The sequence below is a fragment of the Danio rerio genome, chromosome 23, assembly GCF_052040795.2.
Source record: "Danio rerio strain M-AB ecotype USA chromosome 23, GRCz13ab, whole genome shotgun sequence".
Classification (NCBI taxonomy): Eukaryota; Metazoa; Chordata; class Actinopteri; order Cypriniformes; family Danionidae; genus Danio; species Danio rerio.
Genome location: NC_141043.1, coordinates 21,780,326 through 21,801,533, shown reverse-complemented (window position 1 = coordinate 21,801,533; position 21,208 = coordinate 21,780,326). Strand labels below are relative to the sequence as shown.

General features: G+C 37.8%; 1 protein-coding gene across 3 annotated transcripts in view; it reads right to left on the bottom strand.

The window, feature by feature from the left end:
- myh7bb (myosin, heavy chain 7B, cardiac muscle, beta b) overlaps positions 1-20,263 on the bottom strand; it is a 34,493-nt gene extending 14,230 nt beyond the window's left edge. For 2 of the 3 annotated variants that reach the window (XM_087306879.1, XM_087306881.1), the window contains exons 1-30: positions 20,236-20,263; positions 19,979-20,115; positions 19,587-19,690; positions 18,695-18,838; positions 18,422-18,578; positions 18,311-18,338; positions 18,011-18,107; positions 17,408-17,500; positions 17,248-17,311; positions 16,962-17,060; positions 15,763-15,866; positions 15,526-15,664; positions 15,339-15,457; positions 15,099-15,248; positions 12,539-12,709; positions 12,276-12,455; positions 11,847-11,979; positions 11,691-11,767; positions 11,317-11,404; positions 11,107-11,224; positions 9,835-9,958; positions 9,612-9,748; positions 5,101-5,356; positions 4,751-4,993; positions 4,494-4,670; positions 3,616-3,761; positions 979-1,069; positions 509-898; positions 268-394; positions 5-123 (exon numbers count right to left, since the gene is read on the bottom strand). In XM_087306879.1, the coding sequence (XP_087163005.1) occupies positions 5-123; positions 268-394; positions 509-898; positions 979-1,069; positions 3,616-3,761; positions 4,494-4,670; positions 4,751-4,993; positions 5,101-5,356; positions 9,612-9,748; positions 9,835-9,958; positions 11,107-11,224; positions 11,317-11,404; positions 11,691-11,767; positions 11,847-11,979; positions 12,276-12,455; positions 12,539-12,709; positions 15,099-15,248; positions 15,339-15,457; positions 15,526-15,664; positions 15,763-15,866; positions 16,962-17,060; positions 17,248-17,311; positions 17,408-17,500; positions 18,011-18,107; positions 18,311-18,338; positions 18,422-18,578; positions 18,695-18,838; positions 19,587-19,690; positions 19,979-20,078 (3,975 nt within the window). In that variant the 5' untranslated portion in view covers positions 20,079-20,115; positions 20,236-20,263. The remainder of the gene's footprint in view (positions 1-4; positions 124-267; positions 395-508; positions 899-978; positions 1,070-3,615; positions 3,762-4,493; positions 4,671-4,750; positions 4,994-5,100; positions 5,357-9,611; positions 9,749-9,834; positions 9,959-11,106; positions 11,225-11,316; positions 11,405-11,690; positions 11,768-11,846; positions 11,980-12,275; positions 12,456-12,538; positions 12,710-15,098; positions 15,249-15,338; positions 15,458-15,525; positions 15,665-15,762; positions 15,867-16,961; positions 17,061-17,247; positions 17,312-17,407; positions 17,501-18,010; positions 18,108-18,310; positions 18,339-18,421; positions 18,579-18,694; positions 18,839-19,586; positions 19,691-19,978; positions 20,116-20,235) is intronic. The other variant, XM_087306880.1, reaches the window with a different exon arrangement.
- Positions 20,264-21,208: the final 945 nt, after the last annotated feature.

The window sequence follows — 21,208 nt, the reverse complement described above, 5'->3', positions numbered from 1 at the left end:
TCACTTTGGATTCCTCCTCTAGCTGTTTCTTCAGCTCTTCCACAGTTTGGCTGAAAGCGATCTTCGTCCTCTGCAGTTGCATGACCAGAACCTCTTTCTCTTCCAGCCTGCGACTGACCTCAGCTGTTAAAAGAAAGCAAAAAAACAATTGGTGCTTCCATGTCCTTAGTTCTTACATTATCTCATCTCCGAGCTCTTAGAGTATATATTGCAGAATTACAATCATATTATTTAAAGTTTTCTTTTTTTTAAGTGCAGGACACTGACCACTCTCTGTCTGGGCCCGTGCCTTTTGAGAAGTGACATCCATTAGCTGCCTCTGCAGTTCCTCAATCTTGGTTTTAGACTCATTTAACTGATCCTCATACATCCTGCACATCTTCTCTGTTGTAGTCTGCAAACATAACAATCATAGGTGTCTATGTATATCATATATGTCTTAACCACAAGCTCCACAGATCCTAAGCATGTAAGTATCATGAACATTAAGCACACGGAGATGTCTTACTTTGGCTCTGGAGAGATGTTCCACATTAGATGCCAGATCTTCACACTCCATTCTGGTTTCTGCCTTTTCCTTCTCCAGCTTCTGTTTGACCCTCTGCAGGTTGTCCAGTTGCTCCCCCATCTCAGCCACCGTGTCTGCATGCTTTCTCCGTAGCATGGCTATAGTGGTTTCATGATGCAGCGAGGCTTCTTCCAGGTCTCTGCGCAGCTTTATAAAGTCAGCCTCGCGCTTCTTGTTCATCTCGATCTGAGCAGTAGTAGCACCTCCTGCTTCCTCCAGACGTTCACTTAGCTCTTCCAGTTCTCTGGACACATCACTGCGCTGCTTTTCTGACTTTGATCGAGCTGCTCTCTCAGCCTCAAGTTCCTCCTCTAGCTCTTCTATACGTGTCTACAAAGAGTTGACCATAAAATTAATAACAGATTATCAGAACACATGATGTTTCTTCTATAGCCAAATAATAACTTTACCTGTAATTCTTTTATTTTCTTATGTAGTTGAATAACCAAGGCTTGCTCCTCTTCGATCTTTGCACCTATTTGAACCATTTCATGGTCTTTCCTGGAGAAAGGAACAAGTGCAGATTTCTTTAGCACTCATATGATCATACCGGTGTTGAGTAATTCATTACTAATCACATCATTACAATTGTATTTTACTTACTAGTCACAATATATTTTGCGTGCCAACTAATTCTCATCAGATTATTAGTAGACTGTTAGGCTGGGGTTAGGGTTAGTGTAAGATGATATGCATTAGCAAAGTTTCTTATAGTCAGTTAAATGTCTGTTGAAGGAGCAGTATCAGCAGATATTAAAGGTGCAGTAGGTGGTTGTCTTCATCAACATTTTTTGTTGTGCTGGTTGAACGTCTCTTCACATTCCAATAGTACAGATTAAAGTAAGTGATCTAAATGCATTTTTATATATTTTTATATTCTGGGTAGGGACTAAAGACTAAAAAAAGTTTGTCCAATTAAAATGTCAGGCCGATAATTCCCATAATTCTGATACGGAGCTCAAACTGTCTGTCAGCAAATGCAAATTTGAGCTACTGCGCACCTGTTTGTACACAGCTCTACTGTGCTTGCACGTTTACGAGAGTGATAGAGAGCTAGCGATAAAAACATGCTGAATCGAAACTTTATTAAAATCCTGAATCAATATTGGAGTTACTTTTGCACGCTGGAGGAAGGACGACACCATATTTGAAATATTTCTCTTAGACAGGTAATGTTCTGTTTTGAAACTATTTTTGTTACGCAGAGCTGATGTAGACTGGGCTGTTATGAATGGGTTATAAGCTTGGAAGTGTTGTTCAGAAACTGAAATCTTCTGGTGAACGATTGATGTCACTATTTTCAGTTTCATAAGGACCTTTTACAGCATCGATAATGTTTTAGTTTAACAACAAAACATCAGTAAATAGCGCTATTCCGCCTAGCCTACTTTAATGAGATTAAGATGGTTTTATATTCATATTGGTTCATTTTTGAAAAATGACAACCTGCAATGCGCTCCCTATGGTGTTTACCGCTACTCTGAATATTCGGTCAAAAATAGCATGTAAGTATGGCTTAGAAATGAGTGTAATAATGAATGTAATTCCAGCCAAGCTTTAGCTCAACACATGAGAGAGGGTTCTGCTGTCATGCGGCACGTGTGCTTGTGTTTTCAGGAGGTGTGGCTTTGGACGGCAGGGGAGGGACGATGTTTCAGAGATTTATGCTAACAGGCTAGCATTGTGGCAGATCACCTACTGAACCTTTAAGCAGACAGTCTACTAATACTCAAATGGACCATCAAAATAAAGAGTTACCAAATTACTTTCATAATTATTTGGTTCTAAAAGTAACAGAGTAATTAATTTAGTCAAACAGGAGCTTTTAGTTGTGTTAAAAAACTATTAACACTTACATTTTAAACAGTAAATGTATCAAAACAATTAAAATTTCATCATATTTCATGCATATCATATATTGGCATACATGCACATTTTTAAGAGTTCACATGATGAATCAATCACATGATGATTGATTGTAAAGTTTGTTTGGCATGCTGTCCTGGGAGAGAGCCCTGAGCTTGTAAGACTCGGGGCCTCCTCCTGTTAGCAGGGCGAGAGGGCTGGTTTAGCCTCAGGTAGGTCTCAAGAACTCCCCTGTTTATTTATGGCTAATTACAAATTAGGGAGTGCTATGGAGAGATATACTGCTGATTAAGAGCTCATCTATAGTGGTTCAGTAAATTTAGCTATGTCGCATGTCTTTGGACTGTGGGAGGAAACCGGAGAATCCGGGAGAAACTCACTCAAGCACAGGAAGAACATGTAAACTCTGCACAAAAATCTCAACTGGGCTGGTAAGGACTTGAACCAGTGACATTCTTGCTGTGAGGCAACAGTGCTAACCATTGGGCCATCGTGCCACCAAATCAAGAAAAATGGGGAAGGAGTAGGGTTGGAGCCCTAAATCTTGTCCTTTTTGTTTTTGTTTTCTTCTTTATTAATATATTGATTTGTTTGTTGATTGAATATTTAATTTGGTTTACCTGATTAAACCATGCATTTGTTGAAGCTTAATTTTTTTCTTTAATTGAATTAACTGTAGTGGGGTTTTTTTAACCCCTGGCGCCCAAACCACTTTATTAGCCAAATACCGCTACTTTTACTTATTTTATTTCTTAAACATATGCAATTGCCTTGATAAACAATAGAAACAATTAATAAAAAAATGTGTAAACGTTAACTTTGCCATGAAAAACAAGTTTTCACCAAAAAAGCAGAAATTTTTCTAAATTTTTTGTGTAAGCAAGTAATAATCACACTATTACATTTGATTTACTAATTAACATATACTTTCTCTGTGAATGTATGTTTTGAATTGTTACTGCAAATGTCACATTCATAAATCTGGAATTGCTCATGTACTGTATTTAATTTGTATTTAAGTAATTGTTAAGTCAGTATAATTGAAGTACCTATGAATGAAAAGTGCTACTTTACTTTTTTAGCAGAAATGTAACCGAATTATTGTAACTACATACTTTTTAACTAATTACAACCAATACTGGATCATACTGCATTTTTGTGTCACAGTAAACAATGCTTACTTCTTCAGTCTTTCCTCCAGCTGCTGTTTGCTGTTATCTAAATCCATGGATGACTCAACGGAAAGCTTCAGATCTCCCTCAAGCTTTCGCTTTACTCGTTCCAGATCCATACGCACTTTCTTCTCTTGCTCCAATGAGCCCTCTAACTGTTGAGTAAGGAAACAATAGTAAACAGTGAGATCTAAAAAATCTTTTACTTCGCTTTTGTGCTAGGTTAGATTGTTGTGTAGAAGTACAGATGGCAATATAATCAGTTTTTAAGATTATGTGATGTGTGATGGTCGATGTGCAGTGCCGGTTTTTAAAATCAAAACAGTATGTGCACACTATATTAGCAGCTATATCAGTGTCTGAACAAATTACTGTAAGAGGATTTAAAACAGAGGTCACCCATCTCGGTTCAGGAGGGCCGGTGTACCTGTAGGGCAGGGGTCACCAACCCTGTTCCTGGAGAGCTACCTTTCTGCACATTTCAGTTGTAACCCTGACCAAACACACCTGTTTGTAATTATCAAGTGCTGCTTTAGGTACTTTTAATTGGTTCAGGTGTGTTTGATCAGGGTTGGGACTGAATTCTGCAAGAAGGTAGCTCTCCAGGAACAGGGTTGGTGACCCCTGCTGTAGGGTTTAGCTTTAACTTGCCTCAACACACCTGCCTGGGTGTTTCAAGTATACCTAGTAAGACCTTGATTAGCTTGTTCAGGTGTGTTTAATTAGGGTTGGAGCTAAAATCTGCAGGACACCGGCCCTCCAGGAACAAGTTTGGTGACCCCTGATTTAAAATGTCTGCAAAACATACAGACATTTTTGTCACTAGACTGGACAACGATGAATCTGTAATATGCATGTGTCAAGCGTACTGTAAATTTCATACTCACATCATCCACCTGCTGCTCCAGCTTGATCTTGGCCTTTGACAGCATGTTCACTTTGTTCTCCTCAGACTGCAGGTCTTCCAGAGCCTGCTGGTGGGCATCCTGGAGGGCTTTCTTCTCTTTACTTAGCCTGGAGATGGTTTCATCCAATGCTGCCATTTCCTCCACTAAGTTTTTCACCTAAGATTCAAATCAAAACTTGCTCATCCATTCCTTAGAGCATACCACTTGCCCCCATTCTGTGAATATATCGAGGTTACCTTGTTCTCAGTAGCATGCTTTTCCTTCTCCACCTTGGCCAGAGTAATCTCCAGATCATCCAGGTCTTTCTTCAGCTCGATACACTCATCCTCAAGTTTGCGTTTCTTGGCTAGGATGGTGGCGTTCATCTCCTCTTCATCCTCCAGCCTCTCCATCAGCTCCTTAATTTTCCCCTCCATCTGGATCTTAGCCTTGATCAGCAGGTTACAACGATCCTCAGCGTCAGCCAGGTTATCCTGCTCCTGGGGTTAGAATGTTAAAAAGTCACTCTTTTGCTTTTGAGTCATTTCGTAATATATTTTGGATCTTTAAGTTGTTTTGTTGATATAAATTGCATTCTGACACTCACAGCTTGAAGTTGTAATGACAGGTCATTTTTCTCTTGTACCAAAGACACCTGTTTCTCCTCTAACTCCTTCCTCTTCACCTCAGATCTCTCCAGAGCCTCCTTTAGCTTCTGAAACTCCTCCTTCAGTGTTGCAAGCTCCTTTTCTGTAGCTGCGCTCCTCAACAGTGGCTTGATCTTGAAGAACAGACACATCCACGGCCAGTTCTTCACTGCATAAAAGGCCCGAATGTTCCATTGAATCACCATTAGAGCTTCCCTGAGTAAAAATAATCAGATGATGGATAAGCGGCATACTACAGTGACTATCACATACAACGTCAGTTGTCGTTTCATCTTTTAGTGCCAACTTCTGTGTGGTCCACACAGTTAAGTCATTTTTGACAGTAGTACAACCAAATTAACAGTAAAAATCATTCGAGTAGCAACATGTATTTACAAATAATGAGCATTAAAGAGCCCCTATAACGGGTTTTTGAATATGACCTTCCATGCAGTGTGTAGTACAGCTCTAAGTGAAGTGAAGTATCCAGGTGATGTTTAAGTCTGAAAGTGAACTGTGTTTAAAACTTTTGTTTCATCAATATAAGAGCCCACCCATAGTGGTTCGAATATATCGCCGTTGTAACGAGTCTTTAGCCGTGTTGCTGTGATGTCGATATAGAACTTAAGCCCCGCCCATTTGTTGCGCGTGCAGACCCGGGAAAATTGAAACCCCTGGCCCTGCCCACAAACACTGTAGAAAGAAGAAGATAAAGAAAAACACTGTAGCAGATCCCGGTTGTGTAGACGCTGTGCTCTGAAGTGTGAAAGAAAATTAGTGTTATTTTCCCTATTTAAAGACAAGGCTGTAAAGAGTCAATGGTTAAAGTTTATTTTTGCAAAAATACCTCAGCATTATAGCCCCAGCCTTGTACTGCGTTTTTGTCATTTTTCTGACGAGTGCTTCAGCAATCTACACGCTTTCTACGGAGGATTTATCGGCTGTTTGTTAAAGGAAGGATCAGAAAAGACTATTGATGAATTGAGCTTGAATGAGAGCTTGACAGGAACTTTACAGTACATAGTTCATGGATCAGTTCCTTCCTCCATTTCACAAGTGTAAGTAAATATGATTAAAATGGTTGCCTCCTTGTTTTTTCTAGCTTGCAAATGATGTATTGAATTGTGTTTTGTTACTTGTTACCGCTTGTAGTGTATCTGGTTAACTCTTTACAATTTCATATCGCAGCTAAAACCACGTTGAAAATGCGACGAGTGCCGCTTTGTTTACGGATTTAAATGCATTTGTGAGCTGGCGATCCCTTGCCGTTTGTCGATGCTATGGCCACCATCAGCTGTTCCTACACACGTGCATTAAACTGCATTGCTTTAATGCACTCCTGCATTGGGCTCACACCTACACTCTGTACTCTGACTACTTCAAAATTGTTGATAAGCCGTGGTGGGCATTTCTCTCTTTCTCACACTAAATGCAGTCGACTAATCACAACAGACTTGGTCATCGGATCAGTGCAGATTAGCATCGCTCTAAGGAGGGGTTTGGGAACAAATTAATCACTGAACAAATCATACTGAACGAGCCGCTGGGATAACTACGTAAAAATAAATGCCAATTACAAGACAATAGCCCCTTTCACACATACAGACCTTTCCGGAAAATTGCCGGCAATTTTCCGGAAAGGTTGTATGTGTGAACAGGTCCTTTTTGAAAATACCGGTAAATTCGTTCTGGCTTTTTTCCGGAAAGAGAAGTTGTAACATTACCGGCAATTTGCCGGAATGCTGCGCTGTGTGAATGCAGAAGGAAGATTCCCGTAATAAGCGCGTGCACGTCTAGAACGTGCTGACGTGAGACGTCTGCTTTAGCCAATCAAAACAGTCAGACGCATTTACGTCCGCGTGGTTTGTGAGGATAAAAGCCTTTGAATATTTTTCCAGACACATTTAGCTGCTAGAAGTTAGTCAGATCACGTTTATATGTTCTTCTTGATGCCAACTGTGTAAATAATCATCGATGAGATGCTTATGATAAGCCGTTGTTTGTTTACCTTCAAGCTTTGCGTGCGCCTATGAGCGCCAGCACACGCACATATTATGAACATCTCGATCCTGCGAAAGTTGTTCACAATATTGATCATCCACAAAGTTTGTAATTTAATCAAATGTTTACAAATACAAGCGCAGCCGTTTAAAGCTCATTTGTGGTGAATGATGTCAGAATTTACCGGTATTTTGGAATGGATGTGTGAATGCTCTTTTCCGGAAAATTTCCGTAACGTCCTCGCCTGTGTAAACAGCGCTTTTTTCAATATACCGGTAAAGTCTTTCCGGAAATTTTCCAGATATTTACCGGTATCACTGTGTGAAAGGGGCTATTAAAAGTGTTTTTTTTGACCTTGCATGCATATCAGTCTGTTGTTGGAGACCCCCAAAACCAAAATATGACCTTTTACAATGTATAATAGGGGCTCTTTAACTAGTTGTTCATGGTGGATTTTAAAGCATCAGAGTTGCAGAGATGCAAAATAATTGTGTTGCCAAATCTTGGATTGGAAAAATTATTCAAATCATAAGGTGAAAGAAAATTTTATCCCAAATACTTTTTGGGGACATGTCATAAACCAAATGCTACATGTTTTATTAACTTCCTAAACTGAATTGGTTTTATGAGGTCAATTCCAAACATGCCCAAATAAACAAAATAAATGTCTTTTACAAGGACATGGCAACACAGTGTGCTTTAATTGTTCCACTTTATAGTATGTATGCAGCCAAAGATAAGGTTGATATACATTTGACTAGTTTTCAGAAATGTACATCCTGTTGATGTTGGTTTTGAGAAACTTATAATCAACGTTCAATAAAGTAGTTTGCACTGCGGGCTTCCGGTTTTTACATTTTTTACATTTGTTAATCTAGTCAATATTATTATTCAAAAGGTCATGATTCCCACGTGTTAAATAATTACTTTGTATAGCTTTTTATTTACATTCTTAGGTGATACAAAATAAACAAAGTAAAATATAACAGCTGCCATACCTGCCAACATTTGTCCCTGAAAATCTGGGGGTGAGGTGTCTGAATAACACGGTTCAGAACCGGGTACTGTGTACTGTGGTGTTAGTAACTGTACTATAGTTCGTGTTTCAGGTGGCCGATGCGATTGGACCGGGGGGTGCGGTTTAAAATTACGTGAGTTTTCCGGGAGAAATAGCAAAACGGGAGGGCGGCAAGAGATGGGTCTGAAATACGGTAGACTCCCAGGGAAAATTGTGAGTGTTGGCAGGTATGATTGTTGCCTCCATTTACAAATTGTTTATGCGTCTTAATCATTCAATCATTAATTTTCCTTCGTCCCTTTATTAATCTGGGGTCGCCACAGTGGAATGAACAGCCAACCTATCCAGCATGTTTTATACAGTGGATGCCCTTAAAGCTGCATCCCATCACTGGGAAACACCCATACACTCTTATTCACACATACACACACACACACTACTGACAATTTAGCTTACCCAATTCAAATATAGCGCATGTCATTGGTCTTGTAGGGGAAACCGGAGCACCTGGAGGAAGCCCACGCCAACACAGGGGCGAGTATGCAAACTGCACACAGAAATGCCAACTGACCCAGCCTAGGCTTAAACAAGCCTAGGCTTTACCCACTGCGCCGCCCTAACTTGATCATCAGGTAAAAATATTCCAACAGAATATAATCAAGCGGATCAAAAAGAACGCTTTCCCACTCTCTCAAAACTCCTTCAAAATTTTGCCTTTTAAGTGCATCAAAGATCCCTTGTCCATTTTGCTCTCTGCCCTTGTTGTTCTAAATTAGCTCAGTATGTCTAGCACCAAATAGGGCCAGGCTGCCACACGCCATTGTTTGGTGTGTTCTATATCAGTAATCCCACTGTGACACTGAACATGCCTAAAGAGTAAATCAATTCCGCATTGCTGGAGCGGCAACACAATCAGGAACAGTCAAAGGGTCAGGCAGAGGTTGTTGATTATCTAAAGCTGAACCCATCTGAAGAAACAAGAGGACTTAATCCCCTGTCACCTGGGATGGCATTTCAACAACTTTCAGCCTGCTTCCAGCCCTATCCATTCTGGACAAAAGAAGGTTATTTATAGTGAAGACGGGAGGAGGGACTCTGGTAAGGAACCAACTGGTATGTGCGCTGTTTGTGGGATATATGACCTCCACACCTGCTTTTGTAAATGCTATTTGGGGCGGAGGGGGTTTAACTGGCTTTTTTTGTAGTGACCACACATACACACAAAACATACAGACGCACGCCAGACACACGCCACAACATAGTCCACATACACTTCTGACATTCCTCCCATAGATTTGCAGGCTCGTATGCCCGTGCACGCGCTCAACAGTTTATCAGCATGCTTTGAACAGGCTCAAGGAAATTAGATCTGCAATCTGACTCTTGAGATTGTGAGTAACAGCAAAACTATTTGTGTAAAGTTATTTAGATATTGTCATGGTTTGGACATACTTCTCCTTCATCATCCTCTTGCGCTCCATCCGCATGAGTTTGCCCCTGCAGAAGGCCTGCAACAAGGTGAGCACTTTAGAAAGCCGTTCATCCCTCATGTCCTCCAGCTGTCCAAGTAGTCCAGCTTTGAAGAAGACCTGAAGGTGAGCAGAATGATAGCCTGTGATAAGTTTTTAGTGGTTGCAAATACAGGAAGGATGCAAGAAAGGACAAATTTGTGAACCTTGCTGTGGCCAAACTTGTACTGCGTGTGGTCAATATCCAGAGACCCAAGCAATTTCTCCACAGCTTTCCTGCTGTCCACATACGTGTCCTCTGGGATGGCCAATGGGTTCAGGATACGGTAGCTGGTAAATCATGTGTGTTTAGTTTTATATTTTTCAATTGGAGTTGTGCACCATTTAGAAGTTACTTTAGAATGGAATAGTCTTTAAATTGCAACATTGAAACAAAACAATTATTGCAAGCCAAATCTGAACATTTGAAGCCAGAAATAATATTAAGTTAAAAGCCAAAATAGACTGAAGTAGAGGTCTGCATTTCCGCGGCTGTACCGTGAAGCCATGGGACCCGACCAAATTTCTTGCGGCGCAGGAATAAATTTCTGAATAAAACGCAGTAGCAGTCGGTAACTGTGGTGAAATTTGAACTTTGAACAATATAGCGCTCCCGAGTTCCTATGTTATTTCGGAACAGCATATCTGTGAATTCCTCATTCTTATTGAGTATCTTTACAGCCAGTACTCACAACTATTACCAATGATGAATGCATGACCAGTGCTTTCTGCACATGCATTTTATATGCACAGTCTGTGTGAGCATTATGTGCATAACGTTGCTCAGAGCAGGCTTTACCAACATGGAAGAGCAATGTGACGGTAGAAAACGGTCAGTTTACAGTTAGGAAACCCACATCAGGCAAGTCTGTTGTATGGGAGTCTTTTTCATGCGTCATAGATGCAAATGGAAAAAAAATTACCATTTGCGCAATGTGACAATACCTCAAAGTTCTTTTGAGAACTTTAGCAGTCACAAGACTGGAACCTCAGGTTTAAGGTGGCACCAATGCCTCATTACAAAGGGGCAAACAAGACGGACGTTTACCCTACAATACTTACACAAGCTACACTTTTATCTGTTATTTCTCTCTTTTGGTAGTGCCCAAAACCTAACGTGCTCTAAACCTGAGATTTTGGAAACCAGGTCTAAATTTAGTAGGAACGGTTGGGTCAAGTAGAAAACAGGGTGGGTCGGGTCGGGCAGCGGGTGAACAAAGGCTGAATATATGGCAGGAGCAGACAGGTGCAGACTAAAACTAAAAAATTTGTCTCGTGTAGATCTTTAGACTGAGGGACAGATGATGATTCAGTTTGGTCAGTCAGATCACAATAGATGATTGTTTGATTGGTTGATTGATTAATTGATCAAACAGATTTTGCATATAACCACTTCATCTTAAAATGCACAGGTGTCTGTGACATGGAAAAAAACTCACCGTTGTTTAAACTCTGCATAGAGAATGCGGTTTGGAAATCCTTTTCTGCAAATGCGGATCCCTTCCAGAACTCCATTGCAACGAAGCTGGTGCAAAACCAAAAATGGCTCCATCATGCCTATCAAAGACAGTTACAACAGAAACTGAAGACTAATGGTGTGATGTTAACGGTAAATATGGTTAATCCTCTACACTGAATATTTTTTGTACCTGGGTTCTTGGCTTCATTGGGAATAATGCATCGCACAAAATGAGGCTGAGTGCTTCTCAAATTAGTCATCAGCTTGTTTAGATTCTCCTAAAAAGATGTCAAAAGAACAATTTAACATGCAGTAAATAATGCAGATTTTAAAGCAGTTTACATTTTCCAACTCGTTCTGTTAACTACTGCATGCGATCTTACCTGCGTCTCTGCATCAGTAGATGGTGAAAGCTGAGCCAGCACAGACTTAAAGTGATGTTCATGGGTCAGATTACCTAAACATCACTGCAAGTCTTAACTGGCTCACTCTCTTCTCATTCTCTCTCAACATTTGCAGATATTTCAAGCTGAAAAAAGTTTGTGCCTCCTCACTTTTACTCACCTTGTGCAGCTGGGACACTGTTTGGAATGATGCTCCTTTCTTCCTCTTCTCTTTGCTCCCAGGCTTTGCTTCTGAACCTGTAGCAGTACATGTAAAGCATCTCAGTACAATCAGGTTCATACGAATCAACTCTTTAATATCTGTTACCGTATGCACCTGAATCTAAGCTGATGAAGTTCTCGAACAGGCTTGACATTAACTTGTTGGACGACCTCTGAAAGATCCCAACCACTGTTTCATTCAGAGGATCTCGGTTCTTGTCGAGCCACCCATTGATGTTGTACGGCACCTGACAACATACATTATGTGAGCTGACATATTATATATTAAATGAATTATAGTAATCAAGGATTTTATCTACACTTGAGCTTTCACAGTTGTGCTATTGAGCAAAGCATTTGACCTTAGCTTGCTCTAGACTATCCCTATACTTAAACGGTGCCACTCTACGGCGACATTGCATACTGTAAGTAGCCTTAACAAATTCCACTGGCTCCAGCAATGTGGCTTATAACGAGTCTATTGTATGCTGTGGTAAAAATAGCCAGAAAATATGTGTGTAAATATGACATTATTTCCACTCACCACTCCAGCGTAATGCACCAGCTCAAAGTGTGTGTCGTATTTGCGTTTTTTGTCTGGCCTCGGTTTCAGGAAATTGGGAGACTTGCCGAGGAGATTATCATAGAGTTTCGCTTTGAAGCTGCTCTCCGTGGCTTTAGGGAACATGCACTCCTCCTCCAGAATAGACAGTATTCCCAATGGCTGCAAACAAAGCAAGAGGGATGTTACGGCTAGGTTTACTTACATGCTTTCAAATCATTATATGTCATTCTATATATATCAACCTTCTCAATGAGGTCAATGCAGGCCTGCAGGTCTAATCCGAAGTCTATGAAAGTCCATTCAATGCCCTCTGTTTTGTACTCTTCTTGCTCGAGGATAAACATGTGATGGTTGAAAAACTGTTGCAGTTTTTCATTGGTGAAGTTGATACACATCTGCTCAAAGTTGTTGAACTGTTCAGAGAACGGAAAGAAAGAGCTGTTTTAGACACTGAATAATGTATAGTGTGTTTCTGGATACTGTTTTTTCCCCATGTGCATCGCTTTTACTGTTCTACTGAATGAACAAACACATTAACCCATGACTCTGATTTTTATCGTCATCTTTGTGTTTTTATACAGCACAGCAAATACTTCATTGTGGTGTGATTTATTAAAACGTGTCCAGTAAAAATCACATGTTAGGTTTGTCCTTTGCTTCAGTTTGGCGGTTCTCTGTTGCTTTTTTTTTTTTTTGCCAGAATATACATTTATCTTAATGTTCAGTTTGTACATATTGAAATACAGTACAACACTTTACATGCATTTTTTACTACAACAACCTTGCTACGTTTGCAATTTATACAAAATAAAAACATATATAACAACATTCAATATATCTGATAAAAAAACTCCATATGTTTTATGTTTTTAGTTTGTAAGTTATTTTTTCTAATGGCAGGCTTGAGAACATCTGTCTTATCCATTGAGTAGTGTTTGGTCTTTGTCCATAGAAATGCTACATATTTTTTGGCATAAAGTAAGCTGAGGTCTATAAATACTTGTTTGCTTTTACTATAGTAAAAAAAAGAGTTCTCTTGGTATAAGCTCAGCAAAAAAAAAAGTTTTTTTCTTTTCACTTATGACTCTTATCTCTTCCCAAAATAATTATATCTCTGTTCGCTGCTAAATACAGTGAAACAAGGTTTCTCTATCTTCTAAACATCTGTTGCTTTTTTGTTACTGAATACATTTCAGCCGATTTGAATGTTATTACTCGATTGAATGGGTGTTATCAGTGGTTATCAGCTGATAGATATGGCCACTACTGGTAGGCTCAGAGGGCTGTTATGGTCCATCCACATGGTTAATCAGCTATAGATCACATACGGCTGCGGCAAGAAGTTAACAGAAATTACTTTTTATATGTTATTTATTAAATTTCTAATTAATTGTATTTTATTAACGTCTACCCCTTTCCCAACCCTAAACCCAACTGTCACAGTAATGTAAAACAGATTTGGAGCTGGAATCTTCAGTAGGCGCAGAAGGCCCATATCTATCAGCTGATAATTACAGATAATGTCCATTCAATCGAGTGACAACATTCGAAGCGGTTGATACATTTGTCCACATAATCTGTGAAATCAATTCCTTCTAATGTGTTTTTGACCACCTCTTGAAGATTGAAAGTTGAAAAGCTCAAAACATTTTAGACACTATTAGCATTATTTAGCATTGAACATTGGTGATTGGATTGACAGAAAAGCATCTTAATAAACTTAGCTACCAGTTGCAAACATATTGAGTACATTTTATTGTTTTGCAACTCATTTAAGTAATATTTCTCTTGTGATATCCGTTATATGTCAGGATTTTTTTAAACCGATAAAACAGAAGAGTTGTTGAAGAATTGTGCAAGATTTTTGCAATGCATCTTTTTATAGCATATTAATGCATATTATTTATTAATTTAAAAAAATACTAAATCAAACAAAAAGTGCTCAGGGGTAGTTTAAATAATGTGTCAGTGCCATTTGGGTAAGGTATTCATCAGAATAAACAGCAAAAATCAGTCCAAGGCACTCGAAAAATGTGGAAAAAAAATATTAAAAAGCTTTTATTGACGTGGCTATTCCTAAAAACTGAGGCGATTTTATAAATACAAGTCATGACAGTAACAATGGGAAATCCACGTTTTTACATGTCAACTTTTGTGTCTTTTAACTTTAGCATCAAGATGTAATGTGCAAATCATAGGTAAGGTGTACAGTTGAAGTCAGAATTATTAGCTCCCTGAATTATTAGCCCCCCTGTTTATTTTCCCCAATTTCTGTTTAACAGAGAGATTTTTTTCAACACATTTCTAAACATACGTTTTAAAAACTCATTTTCAATAACTGATTTATTTTATCTTTGCCATGATGACATTAAATAATATTTGACTAGACATTTTTTAAGACACTTCTATACAGCTTAAAGTGAAATTTAAAGGCTTAACTAGGTTAATCAGGTTAACTAGGCAGGTGAGGGTAAATAGGCAAGTTATTGTATTACGATGGTTTGTTCTGTAGACTCAAAATCAAATATAGCTTAAAGGGACTAATAATTTTGACCTTAAATGGTTCTTAAAAAATTAAAAACAGCTTTTATTCTTGCCAAAATAAAACAAATAGGACTTTCCCCTAAAGGAAAATAACATTATCAGACATACAGTACTGTGAAAATTTCCTTGCTCTTTTAAACATAATTTAGGAAATATTTAACAAAGAAAAAAATGCAAAGGGGGCTAATAATTCTGACTTCCACTGTAATATAGAGCAACGTACAAGACATTTTTATTGACGGTCACCAAACAACCTACCTCAAAGATCTCAAAGCCTGCTATGTCCAGCACTCCTATGAAGAACTGACGTGGGATGGCCGTATACAGAGTTTTATTAATTCTGCCCACCAGCCATTTAAACATGCGGTCATATGTAGCTTTCGCCAAAGCACCAACAGCATAGGTCACCTATCATGACACGAACGCACAAATACCACTCACTACTTGGCAGAATTATACAGCAGATATACCAATGCATCATTTACTTTACAAACTGACCTGTTCAACTGTCTGTCCTCTGACAATGTACTCATTGCCCACTTTCACTCGAGGGTGAAGCAGTCCCTTTATGAGGTCAGCTGAACTGATCCCCATGAGATAGGATGCTTTGTCCGCACCTGTGTAACAAAATCACTTTGTTTAGTCAATCCAAGTCACTAGCTGCTTATGACAGGATCCTTCTTACTTTCAGTGCCGTCTGCTTCTGCTTGCTCCTCTCTCTGCTTCACTTTGAACTTCATGTTGCCAAAGTGCATGATGCCACCGACTATCTTGTAGCAGCCATACTTCTCCTCAGGAGTGAATCCAAGAGTGTCCATCGCATGCTAGAAGGCAAGGTAAGCAAGTTGCCTATTTGTGAGTATTTAATGTGGAACTTTAAGAATCTCTTTATAGGATTATTCATCATACAATCAGTGCTTACATCAGTCGCGAGCAGCTCATCGCCGTCATCCATGTTGTCCACAGTTATAACACCCTGCGAGCAGAAGTGGTAATCGAAGGGATTTGATGACACCAGCAGCATGTCTGTTTAACAGATGGATAAGGTTTGGTTTTTAAGTCACACATGACACAAATAATATAATAATAATAATTATTATTAATATATATATATATATATATATATATATATATATATATATATATATATATATATATATATATATATATATATATATATATATATATATATATCATTTAAATTGCAGTAAATGGTTCATTTAGTTTGTTTTCAATGGATCTCTTGTTATAAATCTCAAGCAATCAAAATCAAGCAAAAGTCCAATAAATCACAACTCTTGGAAATTAAAAAGAAAATAATAAATATGTCAGGCCAAACTTTACACATATATATAAAAAAGATCTATTATTAATATTTGCTTTTCTTCATTTTTGCTCTGTCACATCATGATGGCACAGTTCAGTAAAAATGTAAAACGGTGTAAAAACCCTGAAAGAATTAAATTAGTGACCCTTTATACTGGATTTTGTCACACATCAGATTATTTTCCATATTATTGTTAAACATCAGATAAATATATCTACTTTGTCCTTCAAAAATGTTGTTTTACAAAAAATAATAATAATAATTTTACTGCTTATTTGTCAACTACAGTATATGCTTATAGTGTCCAAATTTGGTCCTGTGGTATTACTATCCTACAAATTTTAGATTCAGTCATAATTACTTATGCCAAAATTACTTATGCCATAATTACATCAGCCAAAGACACTTGAACAAGCAAATTAAGATTGTAAAAGTTATTCCCAATGTCAAATGGCTTACCAGACTTTCAGGGGTCGCCGAATCAGTATGTCTGTTAAATCTACGAGACCAAAAGATTTCTCTGCAGCCATTATGCAAACTTGGCAAACACTTCTGCCAAGTCGTATTAAGATGAGCTCCAAGCAAACACCCATGTGACAGTCAAAGCGCCATTACATCAGGAATGTGCAGACTCAGAGGAAGACCTCAAGGGTTTAGTGGAGCCATTTGAATTGGGTCTTACCAGACATTTGCTGGCAAGTGTTTTGAAACTGCAGAAATCGAAACTTTACACTTTGAACTAGGAGTGGGACTGGGGACTTCTAGTATATATTATAGGTGTTTTCTCAGTATACCTTGGAGTTCTGGTTTCCTGTGCGAGAGGATCTGGTAATAGATGTGGTAGCTTCTCTCTCCTGTTTGCTGAAAAATCACTCTGGATTTTTCCAGAAGGTCTAAAAAAAAAGCAAATGTAAAACGAAATGATATTTAAAGTAATAACAATACATTTATTCAGCACAAACAAAATAAATGTTACATTTTGACAAATTCATACATTAAATCATTCTTTTAAATCTTATTTCATATCAAAATGCCTGATTTTTAAATAATATATATAATAATATTTTTAAATCAGCTTACAGATGTCAATGTCAGCAGATGCAAGCTTCCCTGTAGGACCAAAATGGATGCGTATGAATTTTCCCTGTGTTGAAGAAAGGGAAAACAGTGAAACACGACTCTATACACTAAATAACAAAAAGAGTAAGAGGTTGTGCTCCTCTGTAATGTCCACACTCACAAAGCGGGATGAGTTGTCATTCCTCAGGGTTTTTGCATTGCCAAAAGCTTCCATAGCCGGGTTGGCCTCAATGATCTGATCTTCTAATGTACCCTGTTTATGTTGAGAACCAAGAAATGTGTAAGTTTGCAATCAAACACCAACATTGATATCTATGAGTTGGGTGGAACAAGCTAATGGAAATGAAATATTATCTATCATGATTGAGGGGAAAGTAGATGAAATCAAGCAGTTTTCCCAAAAAAAAAAAAAAAAAAATAGACAAGAATTAAAAAGGAGCTTAAAATGTTAAAAACAAGAGGCAAAATGGAAGACATTGCAAAAAAGGGATTGAGCAATGTAAAGAGTGGTATAAAAAAGGGTTTATAAAAACATACTGGAACGGGAATACAAAACGTAGGGTAACAAAACTCTGAGGGTCACTCCTTATTGGTTAAAAGGATGTCTGTAAATCCAAAAGGAATATATAAACATTCAGACATGATTAAAAATCCCCAAAAACAAGATGTAGAGGATCAAAAGAAAGACTCATGGGGAAACAAAAAACAAGGGAAAAGGATGGGTGATGACAAAAAAGCACAGAAGTGAAGTTTCTGCTCTTACTCCTTTTTTGCCCCCTGCTTCGCCAAGAGCAGCTATAATGGCAAAATACTGAATTACACGTTTCGTGTTGACAGTTTTGCCAGCACCGGATTCTCCGCTAGGCATGGACAAAATTTATGTGAAATAAACATGAAACAATATTAAATCCAAGAAGCAAGACAAAAAAGGGAAAAAGAAATATCTTCAAAAGGGTTAAAACCCATTTTTTATACCGCTTCATGATTAAATAATGAGCAAAGAGTAGGATTTCAGATCATTCTGCAATAATAAAACATTAGAATGACTTGGATGGTCACTTACGTGATAAGCATTGACTGGTTTTCACGATCTACAGGGGAGAAGATTAATACGGTAAGTAGTGCAAATCAAATACTTAATAAAGCTTGTTATATAATGCTGGTGCTTCAGTACTTTTTAGCATGTCATTGTAGGCATTGTCTGCTATGGAATAGATGTGAGGTGGAACATCTGAGCGACGCTTTCCCTTATATGCTGCAACCACTTCAGAAGAGTAGACGGGAAGCCATTTATACGGGTTTACTGTCACACAAAACAACCCTGAATATGTCTGTGGACAGAGAGATAAGAGCATGCATAATGACTTAAGTAACCCTGAAATTATAAAAAATAAACTGAGTTATTTTGAAGCCCCTGGATTCAGTAAACAATACTGCAGAGTCTCACATAGATCATCCAAAAACTGTAGCGACGGCTGAGGTTGAAAAGAACCGAGGCCTCATTGAGGTGCGTGAGCATGGCCATGTCTTCCATCAAGTCAAACTTTGGCGGATTCATCTGCTGAATATCTTCCTCTTTCACTGTTAACATCTGTCAGGATTAGATTAAAGAATTGAATGACTACTTCATGATGTGCTTTTCAGCCACAGAATGATTGTACATTCAAGTCTGCTTGTAAAGTCTGAATATAAATGCAGTACAATATAATAAATCTTACAAGGTAACATTAATATTTTCATATTCACTAATAATTAAGTAAATTACCTTTAATCTGTATTCACAAATTATTTAATCTGTATTTTTAATAACATTTTACAATAAGGTTACTTTTTTACATTAGTTAGTGTTATTATTTATCAAAAAAGATTTAATGTTGTTTTTAACATTATCAAAGGCAACTTTTTATGTATTTGTAAATTGTATGTAATGAAACAATTGAGATTTTTAAATATTTTAACAAATGTTTTGAGAATTCTAAATTAATGTTATCCACATTAGAACATTGTGTTACAGTACTTTTTTGTTTGCATTTTAATCAAACTATAATAGATATTATTACATGGTTGCTTAAGAAGAAATTACTAAATTGTAAGACAGGAAGTAAGAAAGATTAATTTTTTTCTTTAAAGCAAGTCTTATGTAATTCAGTCTTCTGAAGCATATATAGTGTAAACTAATTATTCTCTCTCTCTCTCTCTCTCTCTCTCTCTCTCTCTCTCTCTCTCTCTCTCTCTCTCTATATATATATATATATATATATATATATATATATATATATATATATATATATAATTTTGTAGTCTCAGAAATGCACAAGAGTGATTTCAGCGTTACTGACCCTTCCATCTTTGGTCTCCACCATGACTTTGTCTCCATCTGTATCTTTGATCTCCACCTCAATGTATGCTTCCTTCTCATCTGGAATCCAAACACGCTTCTTCCCTGCACAGAAATCAACTGCCAGGTAAATAATAACATTTCATGCTATGGTAGATTCCCTTATATGTGAATGCTACATATTATACATCTTCTGTCATGTAGGCTATAACATAAATAGGCCTCTAAAATGTACTGACTTGCATATACAGTAGATTATAAAGAAAGAAAAAAACTGAGCCGGTTTTATGTTCATCTCATGTGACTCGTTCATAATCGATTGTGATTAAAATATTCTGATAGTTTTGTGCACCAATAAAAATGTTATTTTTGTACACAGGACGGCGACAGTACCATCAAACGCATGGGACTGCGCGGCGAGTTGCTCCAGGTTGGTTTTACGCAGAAATGTGGCCGCCTCTCCAAACTCCCTCAGTTCCATAAAACGGGACATGATTAACTCTTCCGGTCCCGGACCTGCACTCAAGCACCTGCAACGTCGTAGAAACTTGGTTAGAAGACCTTTTCCTGCTTTGTTTTGTTTCTCTAATCCACAAAAGAAGAAGGAAAAAAAGCAAATATCCAAACAGCGCATGCATTTGAGCACTAACCTCAGTAACGTCTAAAAGCGTTGGACTCGAAACAAGTGTTCCGGTGCTCTTTTATTGTTCCCCTCAAGGTCAGAGTTTTGGAGATATGTCAGATATCCCCATGTGTCCGTGTGTGTTCGGGTGCTCATTGGCTGTGTGGATGCGCGGCCCGGCCCTGCGCGATCACAAAAGGCAAACAGGTTTGACGGAACCGTACTGTAAGAGTTATTTTTAAAACGACATTGTTGTTTGGTTGTGATTTGTGCACTGCTGTCCAGAGGTTAAATGCATGACCCCTTTCTATTTGTTTAAAGACTGATATGATGGGCAAAACAGTTATCTGAGTACAACGGTAAAACGCGTTAGGGTTTAAACCCAGCCATAATAGAGTGAAAAGAAAAATATCTATTTATGGATACAATATAGGCTACTAACAATATTTCTGAAACCACAAACGTAGGCTGGGTCATAATTCAACCAAACAACGTATCAAAGTGCAACTTGAAAACAAAAACAGGAGACTTTTCTTCAGGCATCATGACAAAACACTTATTTAACTTATATGGGAACATTTATTTATTTATAAATCGATCTATTCATTACAATAAGAAACGTACGAAATTAATAATGGATTTAGTGGGTATTTTATTTCCTGTCTATAGAGAATTAAAGAAATGAAAGTTACAAAAAAAATGCTATTTTTGAGAAAATGTCAACGCCCTTTATATATCTTTTTCAATTTCAAATTACAGTAATTTAATAAATGAAACAGGAAATGACAAAATAAACTGAGTTGGCCTATCTACATATCTCCTCATATTTCCAAAGATTTATTTAAACAAACCATTGCCATATAGACTATCTGGTGCATGCCTTCTATAGATGATTTTGATTCTCAACTTCTTCCTAATGTTTTATCTAGAATAATCTGTTACTAATTTAAACAACCTGCAGCCTTCCTCCTTAGTTCTTTATTTTCATTTTAATCCATTTT